The sequence below is a fragment of the Phyllostomus discolor genome, chromosome 4 (assembly GCF_004126475.2).
Source record: "Phyllostomus discolor isolate MPI-MPIP mPhyDis1 chromosome 4, mPhyDis1.pri.v3, whole genome shotgun sequence".
NCBI lineage: Eukaryota > Metazoa > Chordata > Mammalia > Chiroptera > Phyllostomidae > Phyllostomus > Phyllostomus discolor.
The window spans coordinates 68,156,530-68,173,611 of NC_040906.2; the positions used below are offsets into that span (position 1 = coordinate 68,156,530).

Consider the following 17,082-nt stretch of genomic DNA (forward strand, 5'->3'; position numbering starts at 1 on the left):
AGTTTAACACAGTATTTAAACTTAAAGAATATACACTGAGGCAGACTGCTTCTATTGAAATTATTGTTCTACTACTTACTAGCTGTATCACTGACCTTGTGCTGGTTACTTTCTGTGTCTCAGTTTCCTGATGTTTAGAATAAGGAATTCTTACTTTATTGGATTGAAGTGGAAGCAATTTAGCAGATGTAAAATGCTTTAAAGCTGTCGGTTGTTGTTTTTAAATTGTTATTTATAATTCAGTACTCAGAACTGTAGGTAGGTTTTCATTGTAGGAGATAATGAACAGCATATTGTAAAGTAGAATCTATGTTACTACTTTCCCCAGAGTAGACTGAAGATTTGCATTGATAGAAATTTACCCACACAAATCAGAACAGAAAATGAGAAGGAGGATTAAATGAGAAAATATGTGTTAAACCCAGGCACTCTAGAATGCTAACCAGGGTTGTCATTGGACTCAGAGAAGCAGGTGAAAAATACTTTAATCTGTCAGGTTGAGGTAGTGGACATTTCAGTATTTTCATTTAAATTTAACTACACAAGAATTGTATGGTATAGAAATTTAATAAGTGTGTATCATTGTTTTAATAGTGTAAACATACATGAATTATTATATTTTTTTAAAGATTTTATTTATTTATTTTTAGAGAGGGAAGGGAGGGAGAAAGAGAGAGAGAGAAACATCAATGTGCAGTAGCTGGGGGCCCTGGCCTGCAACCCAGGCATGTGCCCTGACTGGGAATTGAACCTGCGACACTTCGGTTCGCAGCCCGCACTCAAACCACTGAGCTATGCCAGCCAGGGCTGAATTATTATAATTATAAACTAGAAAAATCGGCTCACCTACATTTTCAGTTTTTTTAATTTATAATAAATTGGTCCAAAGAACGAACATATTTAAATTTTTAATAAAATCTGTCAGCTGTGATTTTCAATATGAATTCTACTCATTTACTTTTCCTTTTCTAGCTTAGTTTTGTTCTAAAAATTTCTTTTTGCCAGTTTTCCCAGTTCTATAATTTTAAGGTATAAAAATAGTTGTTTTCTTCCTATTAATACGTAAAAATATTTTTTTCCTTTAAGATCTAAGCATTGCTTTAGTTACATCCCAAGATAGTAATATGTAGTATCCTAATTATAAATTTTTATATTGCCTTCTATTATACTCTTAATTATCTATCCTGATTATTAATTTCTATGTGATTATGTTTTATGTTTGGTCTAATAAATATATATTGTATTCAGAGAATATACTGTGTGTATTGTCCTAAATTATTTCTAGTTTTCGGTAGTTCTATGTACGTTTGAAGAAAGATATAAACTCTGCTTTCATGTACAGGAAGTCTTCATGTAATTCCAGTCTGCATGGATTTAGTTATAATGTTTTAGTTAAATAACATTGATCCCCTAAAACAAGCCTTGTAATACCTTGAACATAGAACAGGCAAGATTTTGAAATACAAAACTATGAATTAATAGCAGGTGGTGTTCTAAACCACTTAATTTGCAATAATTTGTTACATAGCAAGTTTAAAAAACAAGTAGACTGAGACTCTGTTCAGTTTTTTCATCTTTATTCTGTTTTTCAAATTTGATTACTTTTACTGACTTTTCTTCATGTTCACTGTTTCTGTAATCTTTAATCTGTTTGTAAGCTCATCCAGCGAATATTTTTAGCTGCGATCCTGTCCTTTTCATTTCTATAAATTCAATTTCTCCTCTGAGCACTCACCACCTACTCAATTATAATGGCCATCTTTTGCTTTAAGTTCTTCAAAGAATATATAATACCAGCTTTTTTAAAGTACATTTCTGCTAATAATAACATTTGGGTTAACAGTTATTTGTTTTTGTCTTGATTGTGGTACACTTTTGTGTATCTAGTAATTTTTAAAATTATGTTGGTCATTGTAGTTATTCTTTGCAAGGAGGCTAGATTATGTTGTCTTCCTTTAAAGAGTGTTGAGTTTTGTCAGGAAGTTATATTATTGGAGAATCCTTTAGGTTTTTGTCAGGCTTAGTTTCCTTTGTGAGGCAAGCCTATTTTCATATTGAACTTAAGGGGTCTTTACTCCTAAGGCGTGGCCTTTTGGGGGTTTCAACGGAATGCCTGAAATTTTCTCTCTGTTTCTGTTGGGTGGAGTATTAGTTTGCTTGGCCTGCCATAACTAAATACCATATACCAGGTAGCTTAAACAATGGGAATTTATTTTCTTGCAATTCTGGAAACTGGAAGTTCAAGATCAAGGTCCCAGCAGGGTTGGTTTCTGAGTTGCAGATGGCTGCCTTGTCACTGGGCATTTGCAGGACCTCTTTGTGTGTGTGAGGAGAGAGAGCCTTCTAGTGTCTCTTCTAAGGACACTTAATGCTGCTGAATTAGGGTACCATTCTTATGATCTCACTTTACCTTAATTACTTTACTCGAGGCCCAGTCTCCGAATACAGCTACACTGGGGATTAGTTGCATATGAATTTTGTGGGGACACAGACATTTAGTTCATAACAGGCAGGAATTCCAGAGACTCTCAGCACTGCACTACCCTTGAGCCCCATAGTAGGTGATCTGTGCTAATCCTCATAGAGCCTCACTGGGGTGTGTGTGTGTGTGTGTGTATGTGGAGGCAGCTCTTCATCAACAAGGGACATGTGCTCAGGAATCTGGTCTCTGTCCCCCAGCTGCTCTACTAGGGCTGGTCTTCCTTATGTTGGGACAGAAAAGTGTTCCTGGGTAGAAAGCTGGGGCCATTGTGAGGGTCATTTCATATTTACTTTCCCTTAAAGACCTCAGACCTGCACTATTATTAATTTTTTGAACACAGTTGCCTCATATATTTTGTCCTCTTTTATACATGTTTTTTTGTAGAATAGCAAATCTGGTACCAGATACTCTGTTATGGTTGGAAGCAGATCAGTTATGAGTTTTTATTTCCAAACATAGTTGGAGGAGCTTTAAAGATCTCTTGTGGGCATTCGTGTTTTATATAGTTATTTTTTTATTACTTACAGAGCCTATTTTATTAAAAGTTTTATAGGTAGACTTGAATTCCTTTTAAAGCAGTATGTTGAACATAATGGACTGTGTGGAGGGGGAGCCTTTTTTGATGGGCTGCTGCTTTATGATATTGTTAGAATCTCTCTGAAGTATTCCACTGGGTATATGAGTCTCTCTATATGCAGTAATCAAAACCTGGTGATGAAATGTTATGACTTACACCCACCAAACCCTGGAAATTTAGCATGTAGGCCTCATTTAACTCTCTTACTTTCTGTGCATTAGATATAGGACAATGTGAGATATGGCCCCAACACTGGGCAAAGTGACATGCTATAAAAGAATGGTTCCTTAATTACAATATTTAAAATTTTTCCAAGAGTTTAAAATACTTGTAAGTACATAATTTAACTGTTATTTTGCTCACTTGAAAAATGAAATCCTTTTTGGCAGGCTATTATAAAGTGTTCAGATTTTATACTTTTTATAAAGAGTAATCATGAGCCCTATATTTGTAGGGAGTAATACTCTGCTGGATAGAGTATTCAAATCAGGACTTTTAATTTTCTACAAAATTAAATCAAGTAAAAGTATTCTGTTTAGTTTTGAAATTATTGAAAGGGGTTTGGGGGCTACTGCATCGGCTTCACATTAAATTATGTGTCAAAATTTGGTAAGTGATGATTCTGGTTTCTCAGATCGAAGAGGAAAGGATACATTCTTCAATATTGAAGCTACTAAAAATATTTTATAAAAATACTTCTCCTGCCTCACACCATGTGCTGAATGAAATTCCAGAGTAGACTAAGTATTTACCCATTAAAGAGAAACTATATCTACACAAAAGAGAATATGAGTGAATAATTTAATCTTAAGGTATTTTTAAACACTGTACTGAAAGATACTATTTTAAAAAAGAATGATAAATCTGTATAGCAAAAACAAAACTCCATAAGCAAAGAGCAAAGATGAGCATGAAGATGGAAAGTCATGTAATATAAGTGATTTGCTCTTTAGATTCAAGATATGAAGTTAGTCACCTGTGTATCATTGTACAAGAAGTCCTTTTCCTCCATCTTTAAAAAGAATAAGCAACAGGTATTTATTTCTCACAGTCCCTAGGCTGGGAAGTCCAAGATCAGTGTGCTGGTCTGGACTGCACACTGATGTCTGGTGAGAACCAACTTTCTGATTCATAGATGGTCATCATCTTGCTGTGTCCTCACATGGCTCAGGTGGCTCTGAGGTAGCTCTCTGGGGCTCTCTTTTTTATTTTTTAAATTAAATTCATTGGGGTAATATTAGTTAATAGATGGTCAATTTTACATATAAAACTTTATAATATAATATTCCTATACATTATTGAGTATACTCTATACTCAAGCATATTCAACTGGTGTGGCACAGCACATGGGTGTGTCGCAAGAATTTGTAAAACATGCAGTGCCCTGACTGGTTAGTCAGGGGCACTGACCTCTTTGCCCCTTAGATTGTCAAATTGAAAAATGACAACGGCCAACACAATAGTATTCCCATGTGTATGAATCAAAATTATTCCTATTTTTGTCAGATCAGCAAAAAATGTATTATTTTTGGCGTGCCACAGAATTGTAGTAATTAGTTTATGTGTACCATGATATGAAAAATACTGATTGCTATGACTAGGGACTTCCAGTACTGTGTCGAGTAAGAGAGGTAAAAGCGGATACTCTGTCTTGTTACAATCTTAAGGGGGAGTAGAGGGAGCATACCTAAACATAATAAAGGCCATATATGACAGACCCACTGCCAGCATCACACTCAACTGGAAGAAGGCTGAAAATTGCTGCTCTATTGTGTGCCCACCACCCAAAGCTGGTCTCCTTCTGTCACCTTGTATTTGACCCCCTTTACTTTCTGTGGCCTCCCCTTGCCACCCTTCTTCTCTGCTAATCACCGTTCTGTTGTCTGTGTCTGTGGGTTTGTTTTTGTTTAAAATTTTGTTTATTCATTTGTTGCCTTTTGTTTTATATTGCACATATGGGTGAAATCAGTTCTTGTCCTTTTTCATCTGACTGACTTCACTTAGCATAATACTCTTAAGGTTCCTCCATGTTGTCACAAATGGCAGTATTTATCCTTTTTATGGCTGAGCAGTACCTCATTGCATATGTGGAGCACACCTTTATCCAGAGTTGTTTCCATGTCTTGTTTTGCCTTTTGAGGCATTTCCTTCTACCCTATATACTCCATCTCCCTGTGAGACCCCCAGAGGTATTGTAATTCCTCTTTAGTAAAACAAGAGGAGGACTGGGTTGTCAGAAGCACACCAGTGCTGTTGCCTTTTGTTGTCACATGGTGTTGCTGTGCAGCACCTTGGATGTGTGTCTGCTTAGGGGTGAAGCTCTTGCTGGTCCAGAGCTTTGCACAGACCTTACTGGGGCCATACTGGGCATCATAAAGGCTCTTATAGTTCACATACTTAAAAGCTCTGTTACTGATTTCCACATTACAATATTGTGCCATGGTGATAGGATATGGAGGAGCGACCAGCATCATTCATTCATTGAACAAATACTTACTGAACACTTTGTGCCCGGATATGGTTCTGTCCACTTGAAATAAAAATAGTGAATAAAACGAAACAAAAAATTCCTGCCATAATAGAGTACATTCATTTTGCAGGTTGGAGGGGGGAGGGAGAGAAGTGGTGGCAGAGATAGACAATAGATAAAGTATTTATGCTACGAAACATCTATAGAAAGGCCTATGTATGAAATCCTGACATTTAAAAACTATGTTGTATTTGTTCTATGTGCAGCATCAATACAATTCTAATGAATGTAACAAAGAAGAGAGTCTGGGTACATGATAGATTTAAAACCACAGGTGGCTGATACCTTCTTACTAGATTGTGTAAGCACTGTGACCACTGTATGTACTGGTACACCATGTAGCTATTCAAAATATTGGTATAGACATGTATTTATGAACATGGAGAGATGTTTATGGTAAGTGGAAATGCAGGTTAGGAAATGATACATCTAATATGATTACACTATTAGTGGGAAATACCCCTGAGGTTTCCTTCCTGAAGAGGGAGTTCCATTAGTGTCATCTGACTTCCCCTGCTCCTGTATTCTTTCCATTTCTGGTGTAATGATGTTTCTGACTGGTAAACTTTCAGTTAATGGGCCCTGTTGATGCTCTTCGTCCATGTAAGAGCTAGCTAGTTTTTCCACAGCCATTGAGTGATTTCTCATCTATTTTTCATTGGAGTAAGTTGTACAGGGACTCCCCTCTGCAGGGGGAGGTCTGCCCCTGTGTAGTGCTAAGGCATGCCCAACTCTGGGGTTGTCTAGTAGCAAGCCCATTTGTCCAGCATACCTAGAGCTCCCATTAATAATAACAGCAGTATTTTACTTTTTTGTTTTGTTTCTTAATGTATTTGTAATTGTAGGGAAGGGGTTATCAATTTTGGGGTGCAATCTTTGGACATGTCATGCCTATGGTCTTATTTTATTTAGTTTTACTGATATTTTTATTTTTCCATTTATATGTATAGAAGAAAGTCTGGAAATATATGTGTTATAATTTTCAGAGGTTGGTAGATTTTTTGTGTGTGTGTGTGTGTATACTTTTGAATTCACTAAACTTCTTAGATATGTTATTAAATAGTTAAACATTTTAAACCTTTGGAAAAAAATACATCCTGGTCTGACTTTACAGGTGGAAGAGTTAGTCATCTCTGTACAAGGGAAGAAGCTGGACCTGGGTAGACAATGTTTCTACCTACAAAGCTTGGTGCTTGAATATAGAACTTAATGCAAGGCAAAAAATCTATTAACTTTTCTAAAACCTCTGGCTTGCCATTTCTTCATATATATCAAAATAATTACTTTCTATCCATAGTGTTAGGCAGTTCACATGGTTTTATAAAGTGAGTTCCAGCATTTAACTGAGGTTAACTGGATTCTGTGTTTTTCTTTCCCATTTGCCAAATATAGCTGTTTACTTAAGCCTGTTTATTTCTTGGATTTTATTTATTTTTTATTTTTTATTTTTTTAAATTCTTTTTTTTAAGATTTTATTTATTTATTTTTAGGGAGGGGAGGGGAGAGAGAGGGAGAGAGGGAGGGAGGGAGGGAGAGAGAGGGAGAGAGAGAGGCAGGCATCAATGTGCGGTTGCTGGGGGTTATGGCCTGCAACCCAGGAATGTACCCTGGCTGGGAATGGAACCTGGGACACTTTGGTTCCCAGCCCACGCTCAATCCACTGAGCTACGCCAGCCAGGGCTTTGGGTTTTATTATTTATTGTCTTTAAAAAAAGGAACTACTTTAGATTCTTACCACTGTGATAAGCTTGTATGTATCTAATGCCTCCGTTTGGCTATATTTGAAATTATAGGATATAAAGGGGAAAAGACATAAAAAGTTTTTGAAGTATAATTTTTATAACCTTCCTATACTAGCAGAAAAGAAATATATCTCTTTTTTTATCTTTTTTTTAAAAGATTTTATTTATTTATTTATTTTTAGAGAGGGAAGGGAGGGAGGGAGAGAGAGAGAGAGAGAGAGAGAAAGAGAGAGAGAGAGAGAGAGAGAGAGAGAGAGACATTAATGTGCAGTTGCTGGGGGCCCTGGCCTGCAACCCAGGCATGTGCCCTGACTGGGAATCGAACCTGCGAAACTTCGGTTCCCAGCCCGCACTCAATCCACTGAGCTACGCCAGCCAGGGTGAAATATATCTCTTGATATTGAAACTTTGTAAAAGTAAAAATATTACTTAATTTAGTAATTATATTCTGGTCGTGCTCTTCAAAAATTTACTTTAAAATTTTTATTTTGATCATAAATTATTTCAAACCACAAAAAAAAGATATTAAGAGTAAGAATGATTTCTGGATACTTACTTCAGAACTTAAAAAAAAAACAAAACTTTGTAAATATAATTGGGTCCTTGTTTACCCCATTTTGATCATCTCGTTTGATGTTTTTCATTCTCATGCATATGGTAATATTTTTAGTACTTATATCTCACAATATAGTGTATTTTTTGAGTGTTTCATAACTTTGTATGAAACATTCATGTGTTGCTGGTGGAATGTAAAAGGGCACAGATGCTTTGGAAAACTGCTGGATTCTAAAAAAAAATTAAATAGAGCTGCTGTAAGACTCAGTGGTTGGTTCTCCTAGGTATATACCAAAGAGGTGTGAAAACATACATCACACAAAAATTTGTGCACAAGTGTTCATAGCAGCATTGCATCCCTAATTTTAACCAAAAAGTTGAAAAAAAATACCCAAATGTCCATCAACCGGTGGAGAAATAAAATGACGTGTATCTGTACAGTAGAATAATACTCAGCAATGAAAAGAAATGCAGTACTGATACGTGCTTCATCATGGATGAACCTTGAAAACATTATACTAAATAAAAGAAGCTAGTCATGACAGGCCATATGTTGTATGATTCTATTTATGTGAAAAGTCCAGAATGGGAATCTGTAGAGACACACAGTAGATTAGTGGTTGTCTAGGGTGGAAAGTATGGAGGGAGAATGGACTGTGACTGCCAATGGGTATAGATTTCTTTTTAGGTTTGTGAAAATGTTCTAAAATTAGATAGCAGTGATAGTTGCACAAGTCTTTAATTATACTAAAAACATTGAGTTGTGTACTTCAAGTGGGTGAATTGTATTGTAACGTGAATTATATTTCAATAAAGCTTTTTAAAAAGTTCATGTAAATGTTATATATTCTACTGTTAGCTTTTTAAACTCAGCATAAGCAAAACAAATCGTTATATTTTGAGATTTACGCATTTTTGTACATTTAGCTCTGTAGAACTCATTTTTACTTTCCATCGTATGAACTTTTTTATTTTATCAATCCATTTTTCTTTTTGCTCTTAAAAGCAACGACTCAGTGAATAGTTTAGTTCATATTTCCTTATATGATGACACATTTTAAAGGCTTTCTTCCAAATTAGAATTTGTTGGGATTATTGATAGTTTGTAATTTATTCACTAACTAAATTTAGAAGACATTTTATTGGTATAACTTAGAACATTCAATTCATTTAATTATACAATTTAAAGTTGAAATGAGCTAAAGTACTCTATCTTCTGATGTTTTTTATAGTTCTTTTATATTTGGCAAAAGGAAAGGTAGGACTTCTTCCGTGCCTTTCCTGCTATGTCAGTGTTGCATAAGAAATGTCCTAATTTTGGGGTATGCTAATATCTTATAGAAAAAGCCACAAATGAGTACAACACTGCGGAAGACTGGAGTCTTATTATGGACATATGTGACAAAGTTGGAAGCACTCCTAATGGGTAAGATGCCTGTCATGCTCAGTAAATGTCTAAGGACATGATAACTGGTGTCCCTTTTCTTGATGTAACTTTGAAAAGTTTGTTTAGTTTGAGGGGAATAAAAACAAAGAGATCATGGTGGGGGGATTTATGGAATTAACTTTACCTTGAAAGAACAGATGGAAAGAGAGTTCAACTGAAAACCTGAGGTAAATTAAAATACATAAAGCTTGACACAATAGAGACGCATATTAACAATGAATAGACTAGTTGTTGAGGAAATTGTCTTGTAACTTAGACACTTCTGGGAGTCTTCTAATAATGAGGTAAATAAATATAATAATTTAATAGGTAACATGCTGAAAAAGCCTTTCAGTAATCATAGGTAACTATAATAGCATCATAATGAAAAAAATGAATATAAAAAGGATGCTTTGTGGGGGAGATGCAGTAGTTAGGCTGAACTGAATTATACTTTAGAAGTTGAGAAGACTGAAGTAAGCATTCGTTTTAACATTACAACTTTTCAAAGTGCATTCATGCATGTTTATACTTAAACCTTTTAAGACTATGTATCCTGCTCTTTTTTTTTCAAGATAAGAATTTGCTGTCTGAAAACTAAGTCTCTCTTGAACAAATGAAAAGATATTTTTTTATATGATATAGTGCTCTTATTTTGACTGACTTTTTACCTCTTGATTTTGGGATATACAACCTTTGGAATAAGCTTTTTTTTTTTAAACTTCTACAAGTCTATGAACAAAAGATTGTGTAAAATCATTTTATGTAATGAGGTTTGCAGGATTTTATTTTTTAATTTAAAGTTATTTAGTAGTATACCTCATATTGTTAATGTTTGATTTCAAATTCTGAATAAATATTTAATCTTCATCATTTTTTTCGTAGGGCAAAAGATTGCCTAAAAGCCATAATGAAAAGGGTAAATCATAAGGTTCCTCATGTTGCTCTGCAGGCATTAACTGTAAGTAAAAAGCATGCTATTGTTTGATCCAAATTTTATGTGTATGTTTATTTTAGTAAGTTAATATCTCAACATATGCATATTGATTTTTATTTTAATTAATAGCTTCTTGGGGCTTGTGTGGCAAACTGTGGAAAGATATTTCATTTAGAAGTATGTTCCCGTGATTTTGCAACAGAAGTACGTGCTCTGATAAAAAATAAGGTAAATTTTTAAAAGAGAAGAAATTTAAGTTATTAAAAATATATATATACTCTATATCATTTTAACTATATATAGCATTAATAAAGTTGTATTATAAATGAAATCATTTTAGATAAATTTGAAATGAAATAAAACTTCCTGTTCTAAAATTTGATGTTTTTGTTTGTAGCACCAAAATCTGTTTTCCTCCCCAAGGCATGTATGCTAGTGATAATAGCTAATCTTTACTGATGGTTAGTTACCAGTCACTGATTTAAGCATTTTACATCAACTCTCTTGTTTAATGCTCTTAACAACACTTAGAGGTTAGATTCTCTTGTCATTCTTATTTTATAGATGCAGAAACTGATGTTTAGATACTAAGTAGCTTGTCCAGGGTAATACCAGCTAGTAAGTAGCAGAGCTGAGGTTCAGATGCAGGTTTCTGTGAGTCCAGTGTGCAAAATAACCACCATTCTGTACTGATTTCCCAATAGAGATGGAGAGCAAAGGTGGGGCAGGGTGGAGGGGGCCTTCGCTATAGGGGTGTTGTTATTGATTTCTTTAAGACGGAAACTCTGAAGCACCATTCTCATGCCATTGGTGGCAGAAATCCCAGAATTGTAGTTTAGTTGACATAAAAAGCTTATAAGAAAACATTGAAGACATAACCTCTGAATATAAAAAAAGACTTGCAATTATAGTAAGACTTAGAAATTGATGTTCAAAAAGGGTAATTTTGCAAGAAATAACTATATCTTAAAATGTAAATAGGCATTACCAAGTACTTGCCTAGGCTACGTATTGCTGGGCTTCTGTTGAAGTTCATGTGATTAAAGAAAATTTGGGTGGTAATTCTCTTTGTTATTAAATAATTCAAGTACTTTTAAACATAGTGTTTTTTTTTCTTTGCCTTTTCTTTGAAAGGCTCATCCTAAAGTATGTGAAAAACTGAAATCTTTAATGGTGGAGTGGTCAGAAGAATTTCAAAAGGACCCCCAGTTTAGTCTAATATCTGCAACTATTAAATCTATGAAAGAAGAAGGAATTGCTTTTCCTCCAGCAGGTTCTCAGGTAAGAGATTCATTCAAACCCATGGCTGACCCTATATCATTTTGAGGGTATGTATCTTATGTAAAATCTGGGCCAGGTCTATTGTAATCGTCACCCACCTCCACTCTCCACGTGCCTGTCTGGCACAGTTTCTTATATTTAGTAGGTGTGCTAATTGTAGTGAATTTCTTCTACATATCAGAACTTTGAGAAGTGACTCGGCCATAAATAATCTGTTTGATGCTCCTTTAGAGTCATGCAGAAGGCATAGGTGGATGAGAGAGCCTTATGTTTAAGAAATTTATGGTAAATTTGAAGGGTAGTTATGTACATGTGAAACATAACTAAATTATAAGTGACAAATATGGATGAGGGGTACAAATGCTATGTGCCAGCACAGAGAGGTAACTACAGACTGGGTGGGTAAAAATGAAGTAGAATTTTGGGATTGGAATGTATTCAAGAGGTAGAGAAAGCTCAAGACCTGTTTGTTAAAGAGTGAAAGGAATGGTTTATATATAAGATGGGTGGAACTATAAGATGAAGTTTATTTGGGGAGATAGCTTTAGTAGGACAGAGTGGAGGCAGGAGTGGTGAGTCACTGTATGGACTGTTTAGGTCTGTGGGAAAAAAACATTGTATCTTGGGTTTTGCTCTCAGTGCTTCTTGCCCTCTAATTAATATAATATATGGGTTAGGGAAAGAGACTAGGAAGAAGACTATATATCTGTGTATATCTATACCTATACCTATATCAATATCTATATCTATATCTATATCTATATCTAATCTATATAATTTTATTGTAGACTCTAAACTACAGAGACAAAAAAGATCTTTACAGCTCACCAGGTCTAAGGATTCTAGGTAGATTTTGGGGATAGAAGTCTTATAAGTAACAAAAAGCAAGCATTTTTCTGCTCTGTCCTTTATGCACATCATTCTCAGAAATCTGTTAAAGAACTGATTGATGATTCAGAATCCTGGACATCTCTGTCTTCCCTGCCTTTAAATTTAAGCATGACCTTCCATGGTCCTCTGCTGTGCCTGAAGAGACACCACCATTCAAACATAATGAGTAAAAGAGGGCTTAACAGGCATTCCTAGACCACACCCTTTGAATTTGTCCTCCCTCCTCTGCAGTAGTCATCATGGCTTCTTGCTGCCACTTCTCTTGTAGCTGTACATCTATAACGATGTAGCACCTCTCACTGAGTTAAGAGACCTTGGACAATGTAGACCAAGAAGTGCAATCAGGAAAGACTCTTATTTAAGTACTTTCAGTATGCCAAGTTCTGGGTCAGATACTAAGATTTATGCAATGTATAAGCCAGTTCCTGTCCTTTTTGAATGGATACTGTTTTCTTTAAAATTCTGATGTTTTATTGTAGTATTTGAAAACAGCTACTTAAAATTATCATAAAGAACTTCACTTTTAAATGAAACTCATTAGTTATTATCAGTTTTATTTTAAATTACCATGTGTGAGTAATTATAGAACTTGTGTTTTCTTTGAAAGGGTGGTTGTGTTTATTTTACTTGTACATTTACAGACTGTCTCAGCTGCTGCCAAGAATGGTACATCATCGAACAAAAACAAAGAAGATGAAGACATAGCTAAAGGTAAATCATGAAACATGTAATTTAGTGTTACTGGAAACATCCTTGCCAGAATAATTTATTGAAAAAAAAGTTATAATAAAATTGGGTATACTTTTAGTATTTTACCTCAAATATAAATACTAGTAGGGTCTGAAAATTAAGTAAAACAATTGACATGATCATAAGATTAATTCATTATCTTTGTCAATAATATGTATTTAATGTCCTACCTTTGGAAAGCTTACATTTCACCTTTTCTTTAATGCCAGAGTTATGAGTCAAGCACAGAAATATATGTTCCCAGCTTGTCCTATATGGAAGCTACCCATATTAAAATGTCACAATCTGTTTGCTATAAAAATAATAGCTGCTGTATAAGACAGACTGTTATAATCAGGAATGAGCAAAAACTTCACTTTAAAAAGTGTCATGATTCTCTGCCCCTCTAGAAAGTTAACTGCTTAGTATTTATTTGGACAAATAAAATACTCACTTGATTTACCCTTATTAAATATAACATTAATATCTTTTTTAAACTTTAAAAAAATCAGAATTCTGGTTACATTTGTTTTTTGCATTTTAATTTTTCAAACTAGCTATTGAATTATCATTGCAAGAGCAGAAGCAGCAGCACACAGAAACAAAATCCTTATATCCATCTGCAGACGTTCAGCTAAATAATAGAGTTGCAAGAAAAGTGAGAGCGTTATATGATTTTGAAGCTGTTGAGGACAATGAACTTACCTTTAAACATGGTGAAATTATTATTGTTTTGGATGACAGGTATGTTTTAAATCTTTATTTCTGGAATATTTTGAAGTTAAAGATAATATCCTTAATTTCGAATCCTGGATATCCAGCAGTTTGACTTTGTGTATCATAGAAACTTTTCATATCTTAATTACTTTTTTCTAAAATAAAATTTATAAATGAGACTAGCTAATGTGATTTTCTTAATTATTATATTGAATGTGGTTTTCCTTTTTATGTTGGATAAAAGATGTATTAAATGATTGATTATCACAATTGGGAAACATAAATATTCAGTCACCAAAATTGTATACCAAAATTACTAACAAATAAACTTGAGTAAGAAATATAGCTGTGTTATCTTTGATAAAGGCAACCGAAAGGTATGCTCAGCTCCTCCATAATCTTAATTTGTTACTCAACTCTCCCTCACAATTTCTCTATCATTTAAACTTGTAATAAAGACTATGTCTGTATATATTGGGTGTAATTCCAACTTCTACTTTGCTTTTAAATGAAGTTGATGAAATGTAAGAAGAGCAATACCTAACAGCTTGTTGCTATGAACACAGATTATAAATGTATCTGGTATCCATTATAAATAGCTTATTAAAGATATATTAGTATAGTATATTTTATTTATTTGTTTAACTATATTTTATTGATTATACTATTACAGCTGTCCCATTTTTTCTCCCCTTTATTCCCCTCCACCCTGTACCCCTCTCCCAGCAGCATTCCCCCACCTTACTTCATGTCCATGGGTCATAACATATAAGTTCTTTGGCTTCTCCATTTCCCATACTATTCTTAACCTCCCCTTTTAAGATTCTCTCCTCATCTTTAACCTTGAGTAATGTAATTATAGTGTGCCTGGTTGAGTTCCTCCTTGGGTCCAGCTTCTTTGGGGCTCTCTGAGCTTCCTGGACTTCCTGGAAGTCTATTTCCTTTGCCAAATTAGGGAAGTTCTCCTTCATTGTTTTTTCAAATAAGTTTTCCATTTCCTGCTCTTTCTCTTCTTCTTCTGGCACCCTTACGGTTTGGATGTTGGAATGTTTAAAGCTATCCTGGAGGTTCCTCATTTTTTTGGATTCTTGTTTCTTCGTTCTATTCTGGTTGAATGTTTCTTCCTTCTGCTCCAAATTGTTGATTTGAGTTATGGTTTCCTTGCTGTCATTGTTGGTTCCCTGTCCATTTTCCTTTATTTCACTTTTCATAGCTTTGCTTCTTCTTCTATTTTGCGACCATACTCAACTATTTCTGTGAACATCCTAATTGGCAGTGATTTGAACTCTGCATCTGATAGTTTGGCCATCTTTTCATAGCTTTGATCTGTTCTTTCATTTGGGCCATTTTTTTTTTTTTTTTGTCTTGGTGCCCCAGTTACATAGTAAGGCACAGAGTCTTAGGTATTCATCAGGGCAGGGCAACCCATATCGCTGTGTTGTGATGCTGTATGTAGGGGAGGGGTCAGAGAGGGAACAGTGCTGCTTGCTCAGCTCTTGGCTGGCTTTCAGCACTTCCCTGGCTACCCACAAGCAAATTGGGCCCTTCTGGTGCTGGTTCCCAGGTGGGTGGGTTTGTGTACATTCTAAGACCCTGTGGGTCTTTCCAGTGAACTCTCCTGTGAGGCTGGGAGTTTTTCCTGCTGCTATATCCCCCACAGATTTTTACAGTCAGAGATTTTGAGGCTTTATTTCCCCACTTTGGAACCCTGGGTGGAGAGGTCTGTCTTGCTCTCCAGTTGTTCTTCCCTGTTTATCTGTGTGCAAATGTGGGACCAACCGGCCTGCCAGCCATACCTCACCTACCCTGGACTTCCAGCTGCCGCCTTGCCCCACATCCTTTCCACCCTGGCTGCCTAACCCTGCCCCTCCTCCGGGTCTGGATGAATGTTTCTTCTTTAACTCCCTGGTTGTGGGACTTCCATACAATTCAATTTTCTGTCAGTTCTGGTTATGTTTTGGTTTTAAATTTGTTGCTGTTTTTCTTTTGGTTGTGCGAGGAGGCAAAATGTATCTACCTACTCCTCTGTCTTGGCTGGAAGCTTAGTGTAGCGTATTTTTTAAATGGATAAGTACACAAAAATGGTTTTACTGTGCTGTGGTAAATACTGAGAAAATGTGTAATAGGCACTGTTTAGTTCTGCCGTCTAAAACCTAGAATAAAGTATGGGAGTTAAAGTTACTGTACAGCTGATTGAATGGAATGCAGAATGTGAATGGCATAGAAGAAGTCACGTTGGGGTCCAAAGAGAGCAGATTAGCATGTGGTGTGAGCATTTGGGAAGGAAGGGCTATCCAGGATCCATTTCAGGTGAACTTGGATTGATTTTGACAGGACAGGAAAGACTTTGCAATAACAGAATATGAAAACAAAGGTCTCTTAGGCAGTCAAGATAACACTATGTTCACAGAAGTTTTTTGCTTTTTAAAAAATAACCATTTATAATGAAGCACATGATCCCTGAAGGAGAGTAAACAGATATGAAGGTGAAGAGGTAGTGTGGGCCTCAAACACACACTGACAGTCTGAAAGCTCAGGCTTCTGAGTGTAGTTTTAGTTAGAATATTTACAAAGTAACTTACATTTACACTTCTGTTACTCTTATACAGGTATAAATTTAAAGACATTTGTAAAATAGAAACAAAACTAAAATGGAGTAGTTTTTGCTCTGAGATTCAAATTTTGAGCATTGCTTTAATAACAAATTTTTCTAAAATTTAATTGCTGCTCACATAGTAAGTAAATTACTGATAAATGGTACAGTACTTCATCACTCTCTCCAGCAGGTCTGTGTATTACCCTGTGTTACGATAACTGCATTTGAATTTTTCTTTGTAACTGTGAATCCTTCATACATATTGTATCCCTTGATGTCACTTGGTGTTGGTGCGGTATTGTATACCTGTCGCAGGCCATAGGCTTGCAGTGAGTAAAGGGTTATGTTACTGTGCTGCATGTGTTCTTTTCACAAGTAATGTAGACTCATGCAAAACAATTTTCATTTGAGACTTACTGCAAAGAAAGAACTTTATTCTTTGTAATTGCTGATAGAATGCAACATGAATATGATGGAATATGTAAGTTGATTGCCCTCCTTTTGAGGATAGGATACCCAGTCTTAAAATTACAGGAAAAAATATAAAGGACACGTGGACAAAAAACTAGGGGGCGTGGAAATGGGAGGGAGGTGGGGAGGGGTGGGTGGGTGGGCTGGG

General features: G+C 35.3%; 1 protein-coding gene across 3 annotated transcripts in view; it reads left to right on the forward strand.

Moving 5' to 3' along the window:
• STAM2 (signal transducing adaptor molecule 2) overlaps window positions 1–17,082 on the forward strand; it is a 56,422-nt gene that overhangs the window by 16,437 nt on the left and 22,903 nt on the right. For 2 of the 3 annotated variants that reach the window (XM_028509821.2, XM_028509820.2), the window contains exons 2-7: window positions 9,228–9,312; window positions 10,198–10,273; window positions 10,379–10,477; window positions 11,384–11,530; window positions 13,063–13,132; window positions 13,708–13,894. In XM_028509821.2, coding sequence (XP_028365622.1) covers window positions 9,228–9,312; window positions 10,198–10,273; window positions 10,379–10,477; window positions 11,384–11,530; window positions 13,063–13,132; window positions 13,708–13,894 — 664 coding nt within the window. The remainder of the gene's footprint in view (window positions 1–9,227; window positions 9,313–10,197; window positions 10,274–10,378; window positions 10,478–11,383; window positions 11,531–13,062; window positions 13,133–13,707; window positions 13,895–17,082) is intronic. The other variant, XM_028509822.2, reaches the window with a different exon arrangement.